Genomic DNA, 21,785 nt, shown 5'->3' with positions numbered 1-21,785 from the left:
AGATGTCCATGGTCAAGAAGGTGCCAAGACTGAGGTGGGGGATTTGGTTTGGCTTTCCGTCGTTTTCACCTTCTTGTGAGTAAGAAACTCCTTCCTCAAATCTGTTTGGTATAAGAGGGGTAGAGGGAAACTCTGGCAAATGTTTAAGATTAGGTTATTAGGTTATAATAACAAATACAGTAGCATTCCTATAATCCTTTCCCTACCTGGCCTACTGATACGTACAATAGTGAATGCCATAATTTGATACTGTATGAAAAATTATTGTAAATGCAATTCATTTTTATCTATTTATAAAACTTATGGGCTACCTATCTCACCTCAAGGTAATTCTGGGAACTTTAGAGCATACATCATATGCTATAAAATTATTAGTTTTTATAATAGCATCAGTCACTGAATAGTGAAAATATGTAGTTTTTGTTGTTATGATAGATTACTACTTTAAAGACTAGATTACAATCCATTCATATTTGCAGCTCCATCACAGGCTTGTCCTTACAATTTTGACTTGTTCAGTCCATTACTTTCAATGATGCTTAAAATATTGTGCATTAAACCTACTCTACCATTGACTGATCTTCTACTCTGAAAAAGCCCCAAAAGAATTCTTGTATTTTTGTGCTCAACATAAATCTATAGCAAATCACTTGGCTAAAATGAAGTTTCTTATCAATATCTTGGATTAGATCTATAATTGAATCCTTGACAGAGTAAGAACAAATATGAACTAGTTCATTAGTAGGTTGGGACTCAGGCATTTAATTCATTGTTCTACATTCCATATGTTCAACAACCTGTCCAGCATAAGATCAGATTTTTCAAGGTTGATATTAGAGGGAAAATGTCAATACTATACATCACCTAAACACATACAATAGTCTCTGCAACTTCTATAGGTCAGGTTAGAGGGAGCCAAGGTCAATGTTATATTAATTAAGCCCTTGATCCAAAAGCTTGGCTTGCTTTGTAAAGCCATTTCTAGTTTCCATGTCGATGGGATCTGTAAGAACCATTGCTCGAGAATCTTGCAGCATTGGTAGTGGGTATTGGAGTCTTCATGAATCATAATTTCATTTTTTAAGCAAAGCCAATTACAAATATTGATCCCAAATAATTCTGCTGAAGGAAGCAGGTATATCTGACATTGATTTAAGGTTGAAGAATAGAAAAACTATTCTCATTGGATTTGCACATCAGGCTTACAGATGGCTGCATAAATTTCTAAAATGTTTGTATTATTATAGACCTTTGGAAATGGTTCTTTTAAATAATGAAAAGTTTACCAGCACTCAAGGATTCATTAAAGTGAGTTCGGTATGCAGGCAATGCCTAAGAGGCCATAGCAGGAACAGAAATGTTGCCAGATGTTGTTTTGGTCTCTTCACACTGATTGGGCACGCATTTTATAATAGGCTGTGCACTCAGTGGTTTCTTGTGACTCAGGGGGTCCCTTGCTTTGTATGAAAATCTTAAGATGTCAAGATGGTATCTTAAGCTTTATTTTGTTTATGACCATTATAAGTATCTATTAGTTTTCTTCTTAGATTTTCTACACTCTCCTCAGTCTTTGAAATACCAAAGTAATCTTGGGGAGTTTTGCTGTTTTTATTTCCTGTTGTTTTCTCAACTTTTGCTTCTAAACCCCACTGCAAAAATGCTAGTTGGACAATGCTGATTGGCAATGTCATTTTAGATTTAGCCTATTTCTTCCATTTTGCCCTTTTACATTCATTAAACTATTTTCATTAAATAAATGGGGATTATTTGAACCTCAGAACCTTGCAGGTGTTTAATATATTAGCCATAGTTAGAATTAATGGCCTAGCTAATAATGTCTTATTCAGTAAGCCATAGGACAGTAATGGCTTAATGTGATGTAGAAAATCAGCCATTATTTTTAACTGAATTTTTGGATATTTCTGTAACATAAAACAAACAAACATATCTGTATAAAGTGCCATGGAAGGGTGGTGTGTGTGTATGTGTGTGTGTTCTTTAGTTGAAAAAAGCCACTTGTGGCCTACAGAAATATTTTTATTCCCATGCTAATAGAGACTGCACACAGAAGGGTCCTCTGGCTCTGGCTACCTTGCTGGATTTATGCAACAACAACCTATTCCTTTCTTCTGCTACCATAATTGGTGTCTCAAAGAAGCCTGTTCACCTCTAGGATTCGTCTGTTCAGCTATTGTTCTCCTGCAAATGATATGTTGCCTCCTCCAGCCCCCAAAACCTGGAGCTAATTTAAGAGGCTTGTACCTCATGAGTTTATCCAATTCCCTTTTAAAGCCATCAAAGTCAGTAGCTCCACTTTTTTAATTTTCAAAAATGCACAAGGTGAAGAAGTATTTTTAATTACCTGTTCTAAATCTCATTCTATTCAGCACATTTTGGAAAGAGAGACCTCCAAATAATGCATTATTTTATACAACTGCCTCCATCAGTCACTTTTTTTTTAACCAAACGTTCTAGCTTTTTCTCACAGGAGAGTTCAAACCCCATGGCAAATTTGACAGCTATCTCCTACGTTTCCCATCTTTATAATACTGCTTTGCAGATGTGGCAAACAGACATAGCATTCTAGATACAGTTCTACAATAAATGTGTATGTCATTACAGTATTGTTTGCTTTTATTTTCAACTCTCTTCCTATGATCCATACCATGGAATTTAACTTTAAAACTATGTAGCTATCCACTATAAATCCAAGATCTTTTTTCTGGTTAGTCATAGTTAGCTCAGACCTAAATCAGCATATATGCAAAATTACTTTTTTTCTCTTAATGTGCATATTTTGAACAGGTAGACCTTGACTTATGACCACAATTGAGCACAAAATTTCTGTTCCTAAGCAAGACAGTTGTTAAGTGAGTTTTGCCCCATTTTAAGACTTTTCTTAAGTTAAGTGAATCACTGCAGTTGTTAAGTAAATCTGGCTTCCCCATTGACTTTGCTTGTCAGAAGGTCACAATATGTGATTACATAACCCCCAGATACTGCAACTGTCATAAATATATGCCAGTTGCCAAGCATTTGAATTTTGATCACATGACATGGAAATGCTGCAGTGGTCATAAGTGTAAAAACCGGTCATAAGTCACTTTTTTCAGTGCTGTTGTAACTTTGAATTGTTACAACTGAATGAGCAGTTGTAAGTTGAGGACCTTGTGTACTTAAATTACTCTATATTAGCAATTTGGTTGGCCATTTACCCAGTTTAAAAAGTTTCTTCTAGAGATCTTTACAATCACTTTGTAACATACAAGTCAGTTAACTGAAATTAATTTCAATCTGGATTCAATAGAAGTCCAAGTAGTTTTCTATTTAGTATGAATATTTCTTTTGAAATGAAGTAAACCAATTTCTTTACCTGAATATCCCATGAAAGGAGTCCAGTTTCTACATCCTGGTCGGTTGGATGAGAGAGGTGTTTTCCGTACTCTAGAAATCTTTATATCCTTGGTGGAAGAAGGGCTTGTCATATTTACTGTGCTAATGTTTTCTGCATAAGAACTCTTGTCTCCAAAATATGAATCTAATAAAAATAAAAATAACATTTTAAAAAAGTAATTAATATAAAGTGATCGCATTTCTTTATTTCTAAGGCAGTTATTTGAAACATTATTTAGTAATAACATTTTTAATTCTTTTAAACAAGATGTTGGAAATTTGGTGCCTGTAAGTGCCATAGCATTCCCACTCTTAGATGCTCTGGGATATCTAACATTAAAATATTATATATAAATATGTCTTAAATATAGTATAAATTGAAACTCATCTACCATCTCATGAAAGTTCTAAACTTTTCAAGATAATTTTTACCTACATTTTTAAAAATTGGGGACATCTATGATACTGCAGAAAACTAGGTAATGACACTTTCAGATTACTGACATCCACATTGGAGATAAAATGAAGCCAATCCATTAATCAATTTCTAAGTATCCCTTGTTAAAGTCACAAAGTTCTATTTCCTAAATTATTAGGTTCTGCTCATCTCAGAAAAGATCTCCTTTTCAATTACACAGCAGAACAGATATATAAAATTCATAGGTCCATTAAATAAGGAAGAAAACATAGTTTCACTGAACAAATAGAACAAGGCCACTGATACTATACTATATAAAGAATTTTATATTTTTCAATAATATTGTAGAAAATATGTACTTTTCCTTGTTTTGTGGAACAATTTTATGCACGTTTATTTAGAAGTTGTGTATGCTTACATTAAGTTTTACATTAAGATTAAGACTAGATATGACATTTGTGTGAGAGAAAATATTTCCATTAGTTGTAAAAATTTTATGCTAGAATGTCATAATTGGTTATCATCCTATGGATTGACACCAGGTTTAGAATAAATCCACTAAAAACAAACAAAACAAAACAAACAAACAAACAGGTAAGCTAATTTAAATTGCAATAATCAGAAATCTATGTATTTTACTTAGCATCACATATAAACTATAATGCCTCTTATAAAAATACGTTTTGTATTTGAGTCAATAATTGTAATTTAATATAACTGAGCAGAATCTTCGTTCTTCGTGCTTAATCATTTACAAGTTTGTTTAGAAAGAAACCAAGCCCTTTTAGTTTTAATGTCCTAGTTTAGAAAGTCCTTTTGAATTCCACCTTTTATTTTCTATTTATCAGATCCACAATTAGTCATTCATTTAAAGTGTATGTGCATATTTATAATTATAGCTTTAAATTATGTATGTTTAATAAATTATTATTTATCATATATTTAATATGGCTTAGTTTACTTCAGAATTTTAACCCCACCAAATAGTGTTGCAAGTTGTCAAATGCATAACCCACTAATTATATATTTATCCATGTTTGTAAAAATGTGTTGGTTTCCCTCATATAGCATATGTTATCTTAATATATAAGCTGTATATCTATATTTACTTATGATTAAAAATAATAGAAAAAGCTATCTTCGAGAATATACTTCGAGAATACTTTTGCGAAGATAAAATTAATTATTCCAAAGTTCAGATAAATATTCAACATTAAAGGATTAACAAGTCAGATGTGTGATCAGATCAATTTAGAGAGCCAGTAGAGCAAATTTAAGAGGTGGGATTGTCATAAAAGAAAACCAAGCCCCTTCCTCAGCCAGAAAATGTTCCTAAGTGATTCCAGGCCACCTCACAGGGCTGTTCTGCAAAGAAAGGAGGGGAAACTATACATAACTCTTTGAGCTGCTGACCAAAAGGAAGGATGTGAAAGAAATAAAATGCTTAATAGCCAGAGGAGTCAGAAAAAGCTGAAAACCCCGATGGGAGGACTTTGGACCAGTGACTCTCTCAGCTAACCCATTTTAGGGTTGTTGTTATGGAGAAAATAGGAGGGAGGAATATTATGTATGTCTGTCAAATTAAGTTATAGTTAGTCCTCGACTTATGACAATTTAGTCTCAAATTTCTGTTTTTAGGTGTTGTTAAGTGAGTTTTGCCCCATTTTACGACCTTTCTTCCCTTGGTTGTTAAGTGAATCACTGCAGTTGATAAGTTAGTAAATCAGTTATTGAGTCTGGCTTCCCCATTTAACTTTATTTACGTCAGAAGGTCACAAAAGGGGATCACATGGCCTTTTGGGACACAGCAATAGTCATAAATATGAGTCAGTTGCCAAGCATTTGAATTTTGATCACAGGATCATGGGGATGGTGCAAAGGTCGTAATTGTCGTTTTTTCCAGTGCCGTTGTAACTTTGAACGGTCACTAAACGAACTGCTGCACGTCGAGGACTACCTGTACTAATGAAGTGACAAAGGTGGGATAAAAATCTATTCCATAAATAAGAATGGAAGTTTTGACCATTCAAGAACTGGGTAAACGAAACTGTCATTAAAGAAACCTAAACTTTGAGAATTAGTTGCTGCTAATGCTTCCCATTCACTTATTATTAGGGAAGCCTTGAAAGGTGAGTTGTGGATTGACGTTTCCGCCCAGAAGAGAACGTTATTTTCACTATTTCGGGCAATGCCCACCTTCCAACCCTTTCGGAGGGAAGGCCGAGGCGCCATTGGGGACCCTGATGGCCGTTTTCCCCCGCTGAGGGTGAGAGGGCTCGTCGGTCAAACCCGGCGTCTCTTGAAGACCGAATTGGTAACGGGGCTGACGCTCGGGGCCAGAAGACGACGAGCAGCGGCCCGAATATGAGGTAGAAGCAGCCGATACTTCCGCCATGATCCACCTGTTTCGGGGGATCGCCTCTAACAAACCCCAGCCCGAGGCAGACGGCTTAATAAACCCTCCGCCCCGTTTGCCTCAAAAAGTCAGCCCGAGCCTCGGCTGCGCCAAATGGAGACAGCGGACTGTACTATTTCAAGCAAGACAGAGGGGCGTCTCCCATTTAATTGATTTCGCCAAGGGACAAAAAATAACTCTCATACGAGCTCCCTCGACCTTGGGGAGGAACTTTCTTACACAGGTGAACATTAGAGAGTATGATTTAAGTATGCCCCCCTCCCCCTTAGCATTTTCAGCCGTTGTCTCAAAATTGTACAACCCACCAGGAAAAAGCCACCTTAACTGTGGAGGCTTCAAACAGGACAGCTCTTTTCTTTTTTTTCCCCATCGGGTTATCCAAACTTGATGCCACGTGTCATCGCTTTCAAATGATGGGAACTGTAGTCCACACAGTTTAGACTTTGGTTAAGGAATCCTAGCCCACAGTTGTACTTTTTTTAAAAAGTACTTTAAAAAAAAAAGAAAAAAAAAGGAACTTCCTAGGCAGTTGACTGCAGTTCCATTTGTAGCAAAAATGCAATTTAGAACTAAGGGAAATGATATGTATAATTTTAGATTGTTTCCTCCAGGATAACATCTTCTTCTCAGAGTGTCAGTAACCTGTTAACATTGCGGTGGATGCTTGCATATCCTTAGTTCAGCCACTTTTTGATGAAATGAAGCAAAAATGCTGTATTCATCATATTGAAAAGCTGGATTTAATTAAACCTGAACTGAATGTTTCGTTATAAGTGATGAGACAGCAGCTGTCAAACTTGAAACCAACGAAATCTGAATTTGGATTGCAATAGGATTGCTTTAATGCCATTTTGAAGAGCTACTATTGTATTCCTATTGAGCTTTACTTTGCATTCAGATGAAAGGTGACAGAACTACCAAAACACACTGCATTTTTATTTATGAATCTAAATATTGATCTTTATGCAATAGTGTAATATTTCCTTGCATATATCCTTTCTTGGCACTACATACAACATTCAAGCTCTAATTTCACACTCTTGCTTGCAACTTCAGACTAACCCAGGGGTCAGCAACCTGCGGCTCTAGAGCCGCATGTGGCTCTTTCACCTCTGCTGCAGCTCCATCACTCAAAATATGCGTCACAACCGCCAATATGCGACACCCGCTAGCACGCAATTTATTGAGCTTTTCAACCCCCGGTAGGTCAACCATGGATAAATCCAAGAAAAGAAAAGTTTCAGAAGAAAACAGAACGTTTAATTCAACTACATATGCTAGTTTTGTGGCTGCTCAAGAAATAGTCAGGCACGGGAAGGGCTTTGTGGCTCCCGGTGTTTTCTGTGGGAAACGGGTCCAGACGGCTCTTTGAGTGTTTAAGGTTGAAGACCGCTGGACTAACCTAATCCAGCTAGATGTAGATAAAATTAGGAAAAATGAGAACAACTTTCCAAATACATTGATAAAGAAAACCAAAATTTAGAAATGCAGCAGTTGCAAATTGACTGATAATGGAGAATGGACACATTTTCTTCATTATAAATGGTGGTAGGGGTTTCCTGATATTCTTTGAAACCAGTTTAGCAGCAGTGTACTTTAGTAATTAGTACCAGAAGTTGATTTATAGCGTTATCAGTTCAGAAAATGGGCATGTTTGTATGACATAATCTTGTTTGACCAGATAACCTAATAAAATTCAGTTTCATTGGAAGCAGCCAACTTGGTTGGTGCTTAGGTCACACTTGAAGTAACTCAATATAGTTCTTTAAAAATTAAAATTTAGAAATTTGAGTGACTACTGCAGAAAAGATTGAAGAGTTTTGTTTTTTAAGTGCCATTTTACTTTTTCCTTCCACATGGCACAGAATGAAAAAAATGGAGATTGTATGGCTGGGATTGGTATAATTTGTATCCATTTTAATATTACATCTTTGTCCACAGATTGAAAGCAAATGATAATTTTCCATCAGTAAAGGTCAGAGTTGATATGGACCTGAATATTTAATTCTGTAGTTGCACATGGCGCAAGCCCAGAATTCAGTACCCCAAGAATCTACTTCCCATCTTGCTGTGCTTTTAGCTATTGGGAATTTTTTAAAAATCAAATACAACACTTTGAAAATATTTAGCTAGTATTTGGTTTACAGCAATTGAAACTGGAATTGCCGTCATTACGTGATGTGGTTGCAAAGTGTGATGTCCTATGACCATGCTGCTTCCCAATGGCAGTTCTGGTTGCCATAATCTCACATGGCCATAACTTCCGACGTTCTGTTGGCTTTCCAATTGGCTTTGCTTGTCGGAAAGTAGCAGGGAATGTTGGAAATCATGATCATGTAACCGTGGCTTGCTGTGACATGATCATGAACACGGCACCAAGTGTCCAGATTGCGATCACATATCTGTGGATACACTGCTGTAGCCAGAAAACTGAGAACTGGTCAAAACCACTTGTTTCGCAATGAGTTTGAATTGTTGCTGAACAAGTAATTGTAACCAGAGGACCCACCTGTACTATTTTGCTTTTACATAATATGAACAACTCTGGTTTAACAATTGTTGCCTTTCTAGGTATAATGTGCATGAGTCATATGTAGCATAAAGGCTAGAACTTAAATATTTGATTAAAAAACCCTTGATACTTTTTTGAAAACAGAAATGCAACAAAAAATGCAAACCTGAAAATTTCTTACTTCCGGTGGCCCGTGGACAAATACATCTATAATTATAACTAGCTGGGTACCCATCCTTCGCTACGAAACTATGTGATGGGGCTTGATAAATTGACACTTAAAGCTTGAAAATTAATGAGTAGTTAACATCGACCTCTCCTCTCCCCTTCTCTCCCTCAGCCTTGCCCCACAGAAGCCTCCCCTATCCTATCCCTGCTTGTTGCTGTGAAAGTAAAACTGAAACTCCTCTCCTCTGCTTGTGTTTTGCATTTGGAACAGATTTCTTTTCAGGTGGGGAGGGGGAGTAGAACTCCTTAGCATCAAAGCGTGTTAATAATATAGGAAACACTAATGCTCTGGTGGTCATTTCGAAAAATCCTTTCTTAGTGAGCACCTAGAAGCCAAGAGGAACATACATGGCAAATTTCAAGTTTGTAGGCTTTACGGTTCTAGAGATTTCGTGATTACAGCATGAATGGTTTTCGCTTTTATATATAGATTAACTTTAATCTGTTTTAAGCAAAACAGATTTATTTATACTTTGATTTCAATCAACTTACAAATGCAGTTGTGACATATGAAATAGAGACATTTCTATAATTCTAATGGAAACAAGTATTTTCTCTTGCAGAAAACAATCTTATACAACTTTATTCTTGAATATATACAATTATTCCAAGTTTACTAAAATTGGGATTCAAGCCACATTGTATAATAAATATTTTAGAGCAAAGAAAACAATTTGTAAAATTCAGCAAGGCCATTAGTTAAAACCAAGTTACATTATAATTATGTGTTTTCTTTAAAGAATGTCACTAATAGAGAATAACTATTTGGATACCATTGTATTTCTTCTATTATGGTTTGACAAATAAATTAAACTGGATTTAATTATCGCATATCCTGAAGGGGCATTCAAGTGCATGAACTGTCACTTGCAAAATAAACAAGTAAATTTCTATCAACAGAAGAAATGCCTAGGACAATTTACTATGTAGTACTTGTTGCTTATCACCCAGATGGATGAATGATTGTATCATAATCATAATTCAAGTATATATCTACTGCACCTAACACAGTATGTTATTTTCAAAGTGAAGCAGCACTGAAGGCAAAATACTTAAATACATATATCTGTTACTGAAAACCTCAAGTACATGTCACACTCAGTTTATTTACTTTGTTTACAGTAACATGTACAAAATGATAGTGCTTACAGTAAAGTGGCAATTTATAATGTAAACACATTTAGAAATGCCTTGATGGAAAAATTCAAAGCTGCTTATTAAAGTATTTTATACATACTGTACCCTAGCTAATAAGTTCAGGCTGTACATTTATTCTTTGAAGGATCTCTTCAGGCATACAAAACACAGGATTTACAGGCTTAATCTGTTCTTCACCCAGTAATGATAATCCAGCAATTCCAAACAAAGTGTGAAATGGATCCACCTAGAATATATTAAGGTATATTTATTGAAAACATTACTTTCCATGAGATAAGATATTTTAAAAGATTAGGCAGTTTTCTATACTAAATAAATTTGAAGATTCAAATTAAAAAAAGAACAATGGTAATGCACATCTTATTAACTACTCATTTTTAGAAAACCAGGAAAAATTTAAAGGATTTTAATTAAAGGAAATGCAAACTAATTAGCCAGAATACAATGTATCAACAATACTGTAGCTTTTTTTTTTTTCATTCCCAGGAATATAATTTAATATGTTGAGGAAAAGTAACATTGTACTTTCATTTGTAGTATGATAATGCTAAAATTCAGAGAAGTCTATACCCACTATAGGTTGAAATCATTATATTCCAATCTTATGGTAGGGAATGTCTTCATCATTTGTCATTTTACCCATCACCTCTGAACTTCAAATTCAGTGCAGCTAAAGGCATGGGTTCCTAGACTGATAGGAATACTTTTAACATTGAAAACACGGGTATAATGTTCCATGCATGATGGCTTTGGCACTGAATGTAACTTTAGGCACAGGCCATAAGTTCCATTTTTCAGCACCATTGTAAACTCTGAATGCTTGCTGAACAAATGGTAGTAAATTGAGGATTATTTGTACTTTGTTTTAGGCTTGAATGAAATGTATTTTCCATTTCATGTATACTTTTAATGTTGTGGCAGTACTGGCTATTTATAATATGGCTCGAGCCATATTATATCACAAAATGTCTAAAATGGCAACAAAACACTATTCCCTGCTACCCATGTATTTCAAAAGGAGATTTGTTAGTTATCTAACCTAATTTGTACTTTTTCTGAACAGGAAGATGTACTTCTACACTAAATGTGAAGCTAACTATGTCCATCATCTTTATTAAGGGTCCCACATATTTCTGACAATATATTTATTTATAGGCTAGTGGTTTTCCTTGCAGTATCCCCACTTCTCATTCTGAATTAAAATAATATCTAAAGTCAGATTAGGATAAAATCTTGGCAAGGATTAAAGGTTATTATATCTACCAGCATTTATTTGGAAGTCTTTGTGTTACATCTTCAAGATATATTTTATTCAGAAGTTCTTTATATAGATTTCTTCTAACTGATTCAAGATTTTCAAAGTATTTGATTAGTTATACCCTTGATTCTGGTAACAAATTTCCCTAGTAGTAACTACTTATGATTAGAAACAACATTTAATCATGAAGATTAAAGATCTTCAGATTATCCATTAAAGTGGAACTAATCTAATTTGAAAAGAAAAAAAATCCTTTAATGAACACCATCATTTGTGATAGATTTCTAGAAAACATGAAATAAATGCAAATGTATTTCTAAGCATCAAATACTGCTATGATTTAGTAAAATCAAATCTATTTGAGACTACTTGCCATATCTCCCGGTCTGTCAGCAAATCCTCCAGTTTCCTCATCCTGGCAAGCCAAGATAAAATTGCATAATTTCTCTCTGTCAATCCAGTGCAACCTGCCAATTATCTTCAGGGATGCTAATACCCACCATGAATAACATACATCTGGTAACTGACAAATGAAATGACAGCACAGTATGTTAGGTGATTGTTAAGAACAAGAATAATGTGATTTAAGTCAAAATAAAATATTTTCCCTGCATAAAAATTAAACAAGACAAGGGAACTCTGTTCCTTCTCCCACTGAACAGAAAAAGTTGGGAATAATAATAATAAAAACTTCTTTTTATTAAACATGCACAATTTAAGCTATACAAAGTTTCCTTAAAATTATTTTATTATGCTTGCTATTTTTCATCTAGCAGCAATTTTTGTGAGAAAGCCTCCATGTAATATTGACCTATGTTTATTATGTCCATAGTTAACAAGATACAGATAAAAATACAGATTAAAACTAATTTTTAAAAAGCATAACATCATAATTTTACAGTGAATCTTGAAATATTCTTGCTGCCTTACTATTTTCAAAAATCTTAATTAGAATTACAAATGTTTCACAATGACTGTGTTTGAATGTGTTTGCAGCTTAGTGCTCTGTGTAATTCAGCTATTGTTTTAAACAGGGTGAGAAAGTATTTTATTGTGGTGTGTGAATGCATTAAGGTATACATGCATGGACTTGCGGTTTCTAAAAAGTATGGATTAGATTTTTTTCTGTTTAAAGAAAAAGAACATCAGATTGCAAATAGAAAATAACAATGAACATCTTTTACAACTAATAAAAAGGTTATTTAGTAAGAAATAGGATGCTAAATTTGAAAAAGATAAAAAGGGGATTTCTACAAAAAGTAGAAATATTAGTCTAAGTATAATAAACCAATATATAGTATCAGTAACATAGGGGGAAACTCCATGATTTCAGTTTCTAGTCATAGCACATTAATGAGGTAAGCTTTCTAGTGTCTTGACAAATTTGCTACATTAAGGAATAGTTTATCTGTCAAGTCTACTCCCCAAAACAATGTATAATACACCATTCAAACATTGCCTCATGATATTTTCCAATGGACAAAGGCAGGAGAAAATGACTTTACCGCTATTCCCTTATTATGCTGAATGTCTAGAAGATAACCAATGCTGCTTGGTGGTTAGTATGTTGTGTAGGTCTGATCTAGATAGTTTCAAAGTTATTTGCAAATGCATAAAGAAAATAACCACCTATAAGGAATCAAGAATCCTTGCTAAAAATATTAAGTGTTAACGGAAGTATCAATGAATTCCGAATGTTGTCTTACAACAATCTTACACATGCTATAACCAATTTACAAAATTCTGCTTCCTCTCAAACTACAGAATTCTGAAAAACACACACAAATTATACCTTTTCTGGTCTTCCATTAAGGCCACCAGATGGCAACTGACGTTCGCAAAGCCACCATCCTAGAAGATCAGCATTTATTTGGTGTAACTGGCCAGTTATAGCCAGAAATCCTGTGCAACAATAGATCTAAAATTACAGATATAAAGTTCATGTCTATTTTAGAAAACTATTCAGATAAAGCAAAGGAAAAATACAATGTGGGATATCAATTACTTATATAATAAATGCAACAAATTAAATCTCTCAATTTTTAGCTATCATACTTACAATTAAGTATTAAAATATGAAACTAATTTAACCTAGTAACATTAAAAAATAAAATTTAAATTTATTGACAGAGATGCACAGGATCAATGGATAATATTAATTAATATCATAATCTTACTTTTCTTCTTAGAAAGATTTTCCTTACCCAGGTTTTTGATAACATTATGCAAACAGATTTAGCATGTCTAATATTTATGAGACTAATGAATACTTTAAAAAAAACTTCAAAGACAATTCAGCATGTTATTACCAAGCTTTAATTATAATTTACCTGTCCTGCATGAGATTCAGATCCTGGTCTACAACCAAATCCTCCATCAAAATTCATACACGATAACACAAAATCTACTGCTTTGTCCATATCAATTGCATCCAACTTCCCCTGAAAAGCAGCAAATTGAAAATTATTTCTTTGGCAAAATCCAACTAAGCATTGATGTCTATTCAATGTGGCAGAGGAAAACACAACTGTTATCTGCCGAGTATAATAGTGAGGTGCTTCTTCTAAAATAGCTTTCTATTCAGTTTGACATATTTATAGTTAGAGAAACATTCAAAAGTCAACTCAATTGATTTCCATTATTCACTGCTCTACAATTTAGCAAATTCATAATTTCCAGGGCCTGAATGAACAAGTAGCTTCAAATGTAGAACACAGTATTTGTCAAAACTAATTAACGTTAACAATGTACTCAAAGGACTGAAGACAAGATAGCCTTTTTAATTCATTATAATACTTTATTCTTTTTTCTTCAAACTGAAGATAATACCAATTTCAAACTTGGAATCTTCAATTTTGTTGAGCTTTAATTCTTGGAATTGCCAGAATTAACCTAGCTAATACCAGTTTTCCACTCTAGGAATATTTTAAAATGTTACATACCTAATAATATTCTGGAAAGTTTTTTTAAAAATGTTCAATAAAACAAAATACAGATTATTTGAAAACATATCTTGACCATTTCAGTATATATATATATTTGGTTCAAAGAACTTACCAGAAGGGCTAAAGTTGCTACTGCACAAAATGAAAACCTAGTATCAATTTCTCCTAGAGGAAGAAATAAAAGCAGCTATATACATTACATGAAAAAAGTTTACAAAATTAAGTTAGGCTCAAAAATACAAAAATAAGACATTTATGAATCGATTCAAATAACATTATAGACAAAATTAGCTTGTTTATATAAATACTCCAATAAGATAAGAACATTCTTTTAAGAAATAATCATATTTAAAAGTAAATATACTAAATATATTAACAAATTAAAGATTCAGTCCTATAGATAGATTCCTATTTAAAGACGTCTTACTGCTGTTAAATTTTACATAGAAGCCAATTATATTTTCATAAGACTGACAAAAAGTAATTGTACTCATGCAAAAATTATAGTATTAAGCAATATATCTCAGATCTCAGAGTAATTCTAGAGCTAAAATGGTAACACATCACATTTAGAGTCAGATGTATATAAAAACTCATCATAGATCTAAGTAGCTACAGCTCAGAAAAAAATGTGGAAATAACACCACATATCCTTTTGAATTATTTTTAAATCTTTCATCAGAAAATGGAAATCAATATACTTTTACAAGTTACCCCAAATGTCTCCAGCAAATGATCCATCTTCCTTCTGTAAGCTTTTTACATAACTAACAATCTTATTTACATCAACAACATCCAGACTGTCATACAGGGTTAGAATCTGGAAAACAAAACCGAAACTATTAAAATTTTAGAATATAACAATACCTGAGAACTTATTTATATATTTGAAAAAAATCCAAAACTATTTTAATTAGAATGTTATTTTACTTCACTAGCCTGAAATATACAAAAAAATCCAATCCTGTTCTATTTTATTCTACCTCCAATATAAAATACCTAGAGGTACATTACATTTTAAGTTTCCAACTATGTCCAAAATATGCTGAATTATAACTCATATTTAATTACATTTAAAGTAGACTTCTGTGAATCAATGGAAATTTAGGGATGATTAAGACGACTATTTTCAATCACTTTGCATATGGCAGACTGGATCCAACCTAAGTTGTCTTTTTAATTAAGAGTAAATAATTCCAATACTATAAACATTTATCCAGATTACCACGATTTACAGCTTTATTAATTATATAGTTAACAATTTGTATGATGAAATTATACCATGTTTTAGATGTGCAGGTATGCAACAATTAAGAGTGTAAAATAGAATTTATTAAAAGACATATATAATTTTTGAAAGATCAAAGACAAATAAGATCTACATTTCCTTCCCTTTCTCTTATGTGAATGTGGGATTTCATCTGATCATTGCAGCTCCCATCTGATTAACTTAATAGAAGGCAGATGATTTAATATATTGTCTTGAATGCAGGGTGGATAAAAATCAATGATTTTTTTTAAAAAATAAAAAAAATCAGATTTTTTTGTTTTAAATCTATTTTTTTATTTAAATTGGATTTTTTTTAAATAAAATGCTTTTTGAGGAAAATATATTACCATCCAAAGGTTATTCCATCATGAAATAAAGATTAGTTTTTTAATTATGTAGAATAAGGCTGTATATAATTTTTTTGGTAAATAAATTCCATTAATCCATTCACAATGTCATGCTCTTCCAGAGGTTTTTGTAAGATTATTGGGCAGTTTCTCTGCCTACAAGATATTATCACAGATGCTTGGTTTACTTTTGCAGTTCTCAAAACTGAATTTGACTCAGCAGAGATCACATGCCTCTTCTTCACAGCAAATGTTATAACATGAACAGAGTTGAGAAAAAGACCTTAATCCTATTGTTCTACAAACCTATGAATACAGAATCAACCCCTTCAGTGCTAAGTTTCAAGAAGTTCAGTGAACAGAATAGAAACAATATTTTTCTGATTGTTTGGAGTAGAATAGATCTGCACAAGAAGAAAGTGAAACTAAGTGTGAGGAGGAAGGGGCAAGCAGACAAGCAGTACAAAATGAAAGTGAAACTTTCTGAGCACTATACTGCACAGCCACAGACAGACAAGTCTTTGGATCTTTTTGTGTGTATGACCTGAGGTTTATCACATTCTTTCCTTGGAAGAAAAAACCTATAATGGCAGCAGGCCGTAAAAGAGACCCAGTTTGGCAATATGTCTAGTACGCAGTTTGGTCACAGACAATGCTGCAAATGTATCCAAGATGAGAAGAAATTTAGAAGAGCAGGAAGGGAATACAAAGCTAATAACATATGATTGCAGTGCTCATTTGCTGCACCTCTTAGCCAAAGACTTAGTGCTCCAGAAATAAAGACTAATGTTGTTGAAATTGCTAAATACTTCCGTAACAATCGTTTTGCTGCAGCAGCTCTGAAAAGGATGGGTGGAACCAAGCTAACGCTCCCACAAGATGTTAGATGGAACTCTGTGGTGGACTGTTTTGAGCAGTATATCAAGAACTGGCCTATTCTGATGACAGTTTGTGAAAAAAATCGAGATAAAATAGATGGCACTGTCACGGCCAAAATCCTCAACATTGGGCTTAAGACAAATGTTGAACATATGCTGAGCATCCTGAAACCCATCTCTGAAGCTTTAAACAAAATACAGAAAAATAGCTGTTTTATTGCTGATGCTGTTGAAATTTGGAAGGAACTGAGTGAACACTTAAAAACAGAACTACACATGGACAGAATTAAATTACAAGCATTAAAAAAACAAATGGGACAAGTACTGTCTCCAGCTCATTTTTTGGCAAATATTGTCAATATCCAGTATCAGGGTCAAAACTTAAGTGCTGAGGAAGAAGAGTTAGCTATGACATGGGTATCCAGCAATCATCCATCCGTAATGCCAACTATAATAAACTTCAAAGCTAAGGGGGAATCATTCAAGAAATATATGTTTGCTGAAGATATTTTAAAGAAAGTCACACCAGTGAACTGGTGGAAGTCACTTAAGCACTTGGATTGAGAGACTGTTCAAGTAATGATTTCACTTTTAACAGCAGTAGCTTCTTCTGCAGGCGTTGAAAGAATATTCTCTTCCTTTGGACTCATTCATTCTAAATTGAGAAATCGTTTGGGACCCGATAAAGCAGGAAAGCTTGTTTTTCTTTTCCAGATTATGAACAAAGAAGAAGATGATGATGACGAGTGAGCCAAAGAGGACAGTATTTAAGTTTTTCATGTGTAGGATGGGCCGACAGTCTAAGTTTCTTAAAATATATATATTTTGTTTAGCCAAATTAGTTAACAAACATGGATGTTTGTTTAAGCAAATAACATATGCTGTAATGTTATTGTTTCAGTTGAATAAATCTATTTAAATTGTTATTATTAAGATAATGATTATTTTTCTCCTTCCTAAGTACAACAGAAAAGTTGTCCAAATATGAATGATTAACCTATTAAACTAGGGATAAAAAAACTAATATGAAAAGTTGTTATTCTAAAAATCTTCATATACTTGCATATTAAAGTTATACCAGCAAGAATTAGTCTTTATGTAGAAAACTATGATTTAAATCAAATCCACCCTGCTTGAATGTACTTTACTATAGTTTGCATTGGTTAATATGATATGAGCTATAATTTGGAAGGCAGTTGATTTATTTCTCCAGGTCTAAGATATTCTGATGTTTTGAATTAAGATTCAAGAATTAGATTGCTCTGATAGAATCCAGAAATCTAATACATAAATTATTTTTTTAAAATAAGTTCTCAGGTCTCAGAGTAATTCTAGAGCTGAGTGTTAAACCACATCAACTACAGATTCAGATAAACATTATTTCATCACTGACCCAAGAAGCTATAATGCTTTGTGTTAAAAGCATCAGTATTCTTAGTTATAAGAAGTTACTTAATCTTGTCAAAGTTGATTGGTCATATCACTGTTATGACTGGTTCAGGGTTATGCTACATAAGATGGGTTGACATACAAATCAATCAATAATCAATCAAACACTCAATTGTACTTTATATTTTCCCAATTTAAGACAAAACAATAAGATGAACCATTTATTTGAGAAAACAAAAAAGGGTATTACTTTTTAGCTAACAATGAATAATGCTGAATATAAAGAAAGCTCAGTAAATGTAAGGAATTACTTTTTAAAAAAATGTATCTTGGAGTCTACAAAACAATTCACAGACATTAACACTATGGATAAGCCGTTATCAACTCTGTATAAATAATGTATGTATTTACCTGAACAGCACTTAATGTATATAAAAGATGAGGATCATGGCCTATACTGGCACTTATTCCACCACATTCATGTTGGCATGATTTGATAAATGCCAGAATTTCTTCTTTGTTCATACGATGAAGCTGCCCCATAAGATCCATTACTGTCAATCCCCAATAGACACCACTCATTCTTAAATATTCTGACATGCAATATTCCTGAAATAAGCATCACATTTATATTAATTTCTAATCTAATATTTAAAGAATCTAAAGAAATAATAAATGTAAAAGGTAACATGTTTACTTAGATGATTAGGAAAAGAATTCCCAAGGAACTTTTTCTTTACCAAGCATACACTGAGGATTCTTCCTTAAATCTACGAGCATAGAAGAACCTAAAACAAGTATTTCATTCAGGTACAGAAATGTCCGAGATGAGTTGTTCATGGAACTCATTTTGCACCTAGAATGTCTTGAACAATTTGCACCTAGAATGTCTTGCAAATTACTAAAAGTTCCCAATTATATATTCATTGACTAAACTAACAATTCTGAATATATAAATCCTTACAACTGACAATTGTTAAATGTTAAGTACTGGTAGTCTGTCTCATATCGCCATTTGTATAATTATCCTGTCTTTCCCTCCTCAACCATCCCCCATCCCATCCAATTTAAATCTACATCAGTTTAATTACTCCATGCATCTGATTAAATGAGTTGTGGTTCCCCAAAGCTTATGCCTTTTAATAAAATCTGTTAGCCTGGAAAGATTTTGGCTATCATGGGCTGATATTGCCTATAATTAAGCATTATAATGGGCTAAAGTAGCATATTACTTTGTTCCAAATTTTTAAGCAAACAAAGAACATTTGAAAACAAGTAATAAGTATTAAACATAAAAATACATTCAATTAATATAAAAGTGGACTTTTTAGGTCTCAGTGTCATTCTAAAGAGACTTCTACAGCTCTGAAGTCAGATAATACATGCCAGATTACATCATTGACCTAAAGAAACCATCTGCAATGTTTATTAGAGTTGCCTCATAGGGTAGAGGTCCACCATAAAAACTTAACATTAAATATTAAAAGAAAACCCCTTCTATATTCCATATATATTTACATGTTCTGTAGAGAGCTAAATAAATACAATTTATGTTAACAGAATACTCACATAATCATCTTTCTTCGTTCCATAAGCAGCGATGTAGTCTGCATGCTTCTCTAACAGTAATGTTGATGGAGCATCATTTTTTATTATGACATCTTTTTGTGGTGTTCCCTTAAAAATTATATGGTAAAACTCATCAAAAAACTGTTGCAATCAAATACATAATGCAGTTTCCCAACTTATGTCGAAACAATGAATTGCATATATTATTACAGTCAGTAAACTAAATTTAAAAATGCTAATATTCATAGAAGTACAAAAAAATCTGGATACAGAAATGATGTAGATTTTACTATGTACTTTACGTATTTTCTACAGGCGGAAAAATTTAGAAATTTGCTCTTGAGAAAATATCAATGACACTATAGAGCCAAACTTTAAAGCCAGAAATATAAGTATAAATCTGTCAGCAACAGAGAACTATGCCATGTTCATAAAGGTTAAACTGTCCCTCCCCAAAGATGGCTGCCTAGTTAATGAATGAAAGGATGTTGATTTGCCATTGGTTGCTTCTTTTAGTTTTTTAAAAAATACTATCTTGCTCAGTTAAATTTTTCTCAAGGGACATGCATTTTAATCATCTCATTTTAGTTCTTGCTCTTGATGCTGTTTGTAAAAAAAGCACGGTAAACTCCTTTGACTCTTGCCATTTTAAATTCTGAAGTTAAGCACGTGGCGCTCCACTTTCTACTTAACGATTTTGTGGTTGAAGAGGGTTTTAAAAAAAAAAAACATGCCCAGCAAATCGAGAAGTTTAGGGTTTAATCCGAAGATCGCCAAGACTTTTCTTTTTAAACCAGAATAAAAAAGCACAAGTTATCAAAGCAATTGCTTAAGCTGCATACTACCTTTTGGCTTTTGCATAACCTGAACGTTCACATCCTAGGTAGGTAGGTAGATATATATATATGGGAAATATAAATATATATCTACCTATCTACCTATCATATATATATATATATATATTTCAAACAGAGAGAAGTTCCTGCCCTATAAACATTGCTATACTCACCCAGCAAGAAATTCACGGGAAGTTGCCACGGTATCTCGCAAATAGCTGGGGGCTACGACTTGGACTATAAAGGAAAGCGCGCTGCATTTTCAATTTAATCATCCATTATTACCATGACGGATAAGCCTTTTTCAGAAGATTATGTCGGAGGGGGAAAGAAATGGCACTTGGGAAAACGGGTAGCTGAGAAACGTGGCTCCCCTAAGCAGCCATGACCAATTTCTCACCCGCCAGAAAATATAAATTCCGGGGGGGGTTTTCTTCCTCTCCCCCCCAATAGCCAAATACCGCGAAAAGGGTTTTTTTTTTCCTTCCACCCCCACGCTGCTTCCCCCTTCCTACCATCTCGGCCTCAGCCTCCAACCTTCCGCGGAATGGCCGACGGGCCTAACAAAGGGGCTCCGCCGACTATTTGCCCTCCCCAAGAAAAGGAGCAGAAGAGGGGGGGGAGGAGGAAGGGAGAGGCGGGAGGAGCAGCGAGGGCGCGAAAAGCGGCAAGAGCGGGAAAAGGAAGCGGACACTCACCATAATGGTACATCGGCGATACCCGCTCACGTGACTCCCAGGCGCATGCGCATAGCTTACCAGGGAAAAGAAGTCGATTTCCGTCCCGGGTCCCGAATGGATCCGCTAGAGCTGGCTAAGAATTGCCAGTACGGAGAAAAGTTGTTTTTAAAAAAAAAAAAAAAAATCTTCTTGTTGTTGTTTAACCAACAGCCGTTCGGAGAAAACTACTTATTGATTTTGGTGCTTTTTTCCATTTAAAGAAATTATTCCGAGAGGTTCTGTATTATACTCAGAGAACACTACGTGGGGGGGGGGGGGGCGCGGAGTTATCAATTTCGTTTAATAATCTTATCTAGTTCCTGTTGTTTATAGAACAGGGATCTCCAAACTTGGCAACTTTAAGACTTGTGGACTTCAACTCCCAGAATTCCTCAGCCAGCTTTGCTGAGGCTGAGGCATTCTGGGAATTGAAGTCCACAAGTCTTAAA

The 21,785-nt window shown here is 34.0% G+C and overlaps 2 protein-coding genes and 3 non-coding genes across 5 annotated transcripts in view; all 5 read right to left on the bottom strand.

Annotated features, from left to right (window-relative positions):
• The window catches only part of MSH4 (mutS homolog 4), a 58,682-nt gene extending 52,351 nt beyond the window's left edge, over window positions 1-6,331 (bottom strand). Inside the window, exons 1-2 of the mRNA XM_034437019.3 lie at window positions 6,008-6,331; window positions 3,374-3,538 (exon numbers count right to left, since the gene is read on the bottom strand). Coding sequence (XP_034292910.2) covers window positions 3,374-3,538; window positions 6,008-6,206 — 364 coding nt within the window. The 5' untranslated portion in view covers window positions 6,207-6,331. The remainder of the gene's footprint in view (window positions 1-3,373; window positions 3,539-6,007) is intronic.
• A 3,081-nt stretch (window positions 6,332-9,412) lies between these two features.
• RABGGTB (Rab geranylgeranyltransferase subunit beta) lies at window positions 9,413-21,381 on the bottom strand. Its single transcript, XM_034437016.3, has 9 exons — window positions 21,316-21,381; window positions 19,782-19,889; window positions 18,624-18,821; window positions 15,043-15,148; window positions 14,441-14,493; window positions 13,714-13,824; window positions 13,176-13,301; window positions 11,757-11,906; window positions 9,413-10,351 (listed from the first exon to the last, which is right to left on the bottom strand). Exons 1-9 carry the CDS (start codon window positions 21,316-21,318, stop codon window positions 10,211-10,213), a joined length of 996 nt encoding a protein of 331 aa, XP_034292907.1. The 5' UTR covers window positions 21,319-21,381; the 3' UTR covers window positions 9,413-10,210.
• Window positions 14,853-14,933, bottom strand: LOC117677361 (small nucleolar RNA SNORD45). Its single transcript, XR_004594773.1, has one exon. It is a non-coding gene; the product is annotated as a small nucleolar RNA SNORD45 (small nucleolar RNA).
• LOC117677359 (small nucleolar RNA SNORD45) lies at window positions 18,138-18,217 on the bottom strand. The gene has a single exon (XR_004594771.1). It is a non-coding gene; the product is annotated as a small nucleolar RNA SNORD45 (small nucleolar RNA).
• On the bottom strand, window positions 19,541-19,616 carry LOC117677360 (small nucleolar RNA SNORD45). Its single transcript, XR_004594772.1, has one exon. It is a non-coding gene; the product is annotated as a small nucleolar RNA SNORD45 (small nucleolar RNA).
• Window positions 21,382-21,785: the final 404 nt, after the last annotated feature.

Source organism: Pantherophis guttatus, chromosome 3 (assembly GCF_059756535.1).
Source record: "Pantherophis guttatus breed Tessera chromosome 3, ASM5975653v1, whole genome shotgun sequence".
Lineage (NCBI taxonomy): Eukaryota > Metazoa > Chordata > Lepidosauria > Squamata > Colubridae > Pantherophis > Pantherophis guttatus.
Note: the sequence above shows the minus strand (reverse complement) of the source record. Positions and strands in the feature narration are given on the sequence as shown.

What these genes read in the sequence shown, in the direction of transcription:
- RABGGTB (XM_034437016.3), bottom strand. An exon ending in TAGCAACTTTAGCCCTTCTG is followed by an intron (nt 13,825 to 14,440) that starts GTAAGTTCTTTG and finishes GCTGCTTTTCAG; the next exon opens with GGGAAGTTGGATGCAATTGA. An exon ending in TTAATGGAAGACCAGAAAAG is followed by an intron (nt 11,907 to 13,175) that starts GTATAATTTGTG and finishes TTCATTTGTCAG; the next exon opens with TTACCAGATGTATGTTATTC.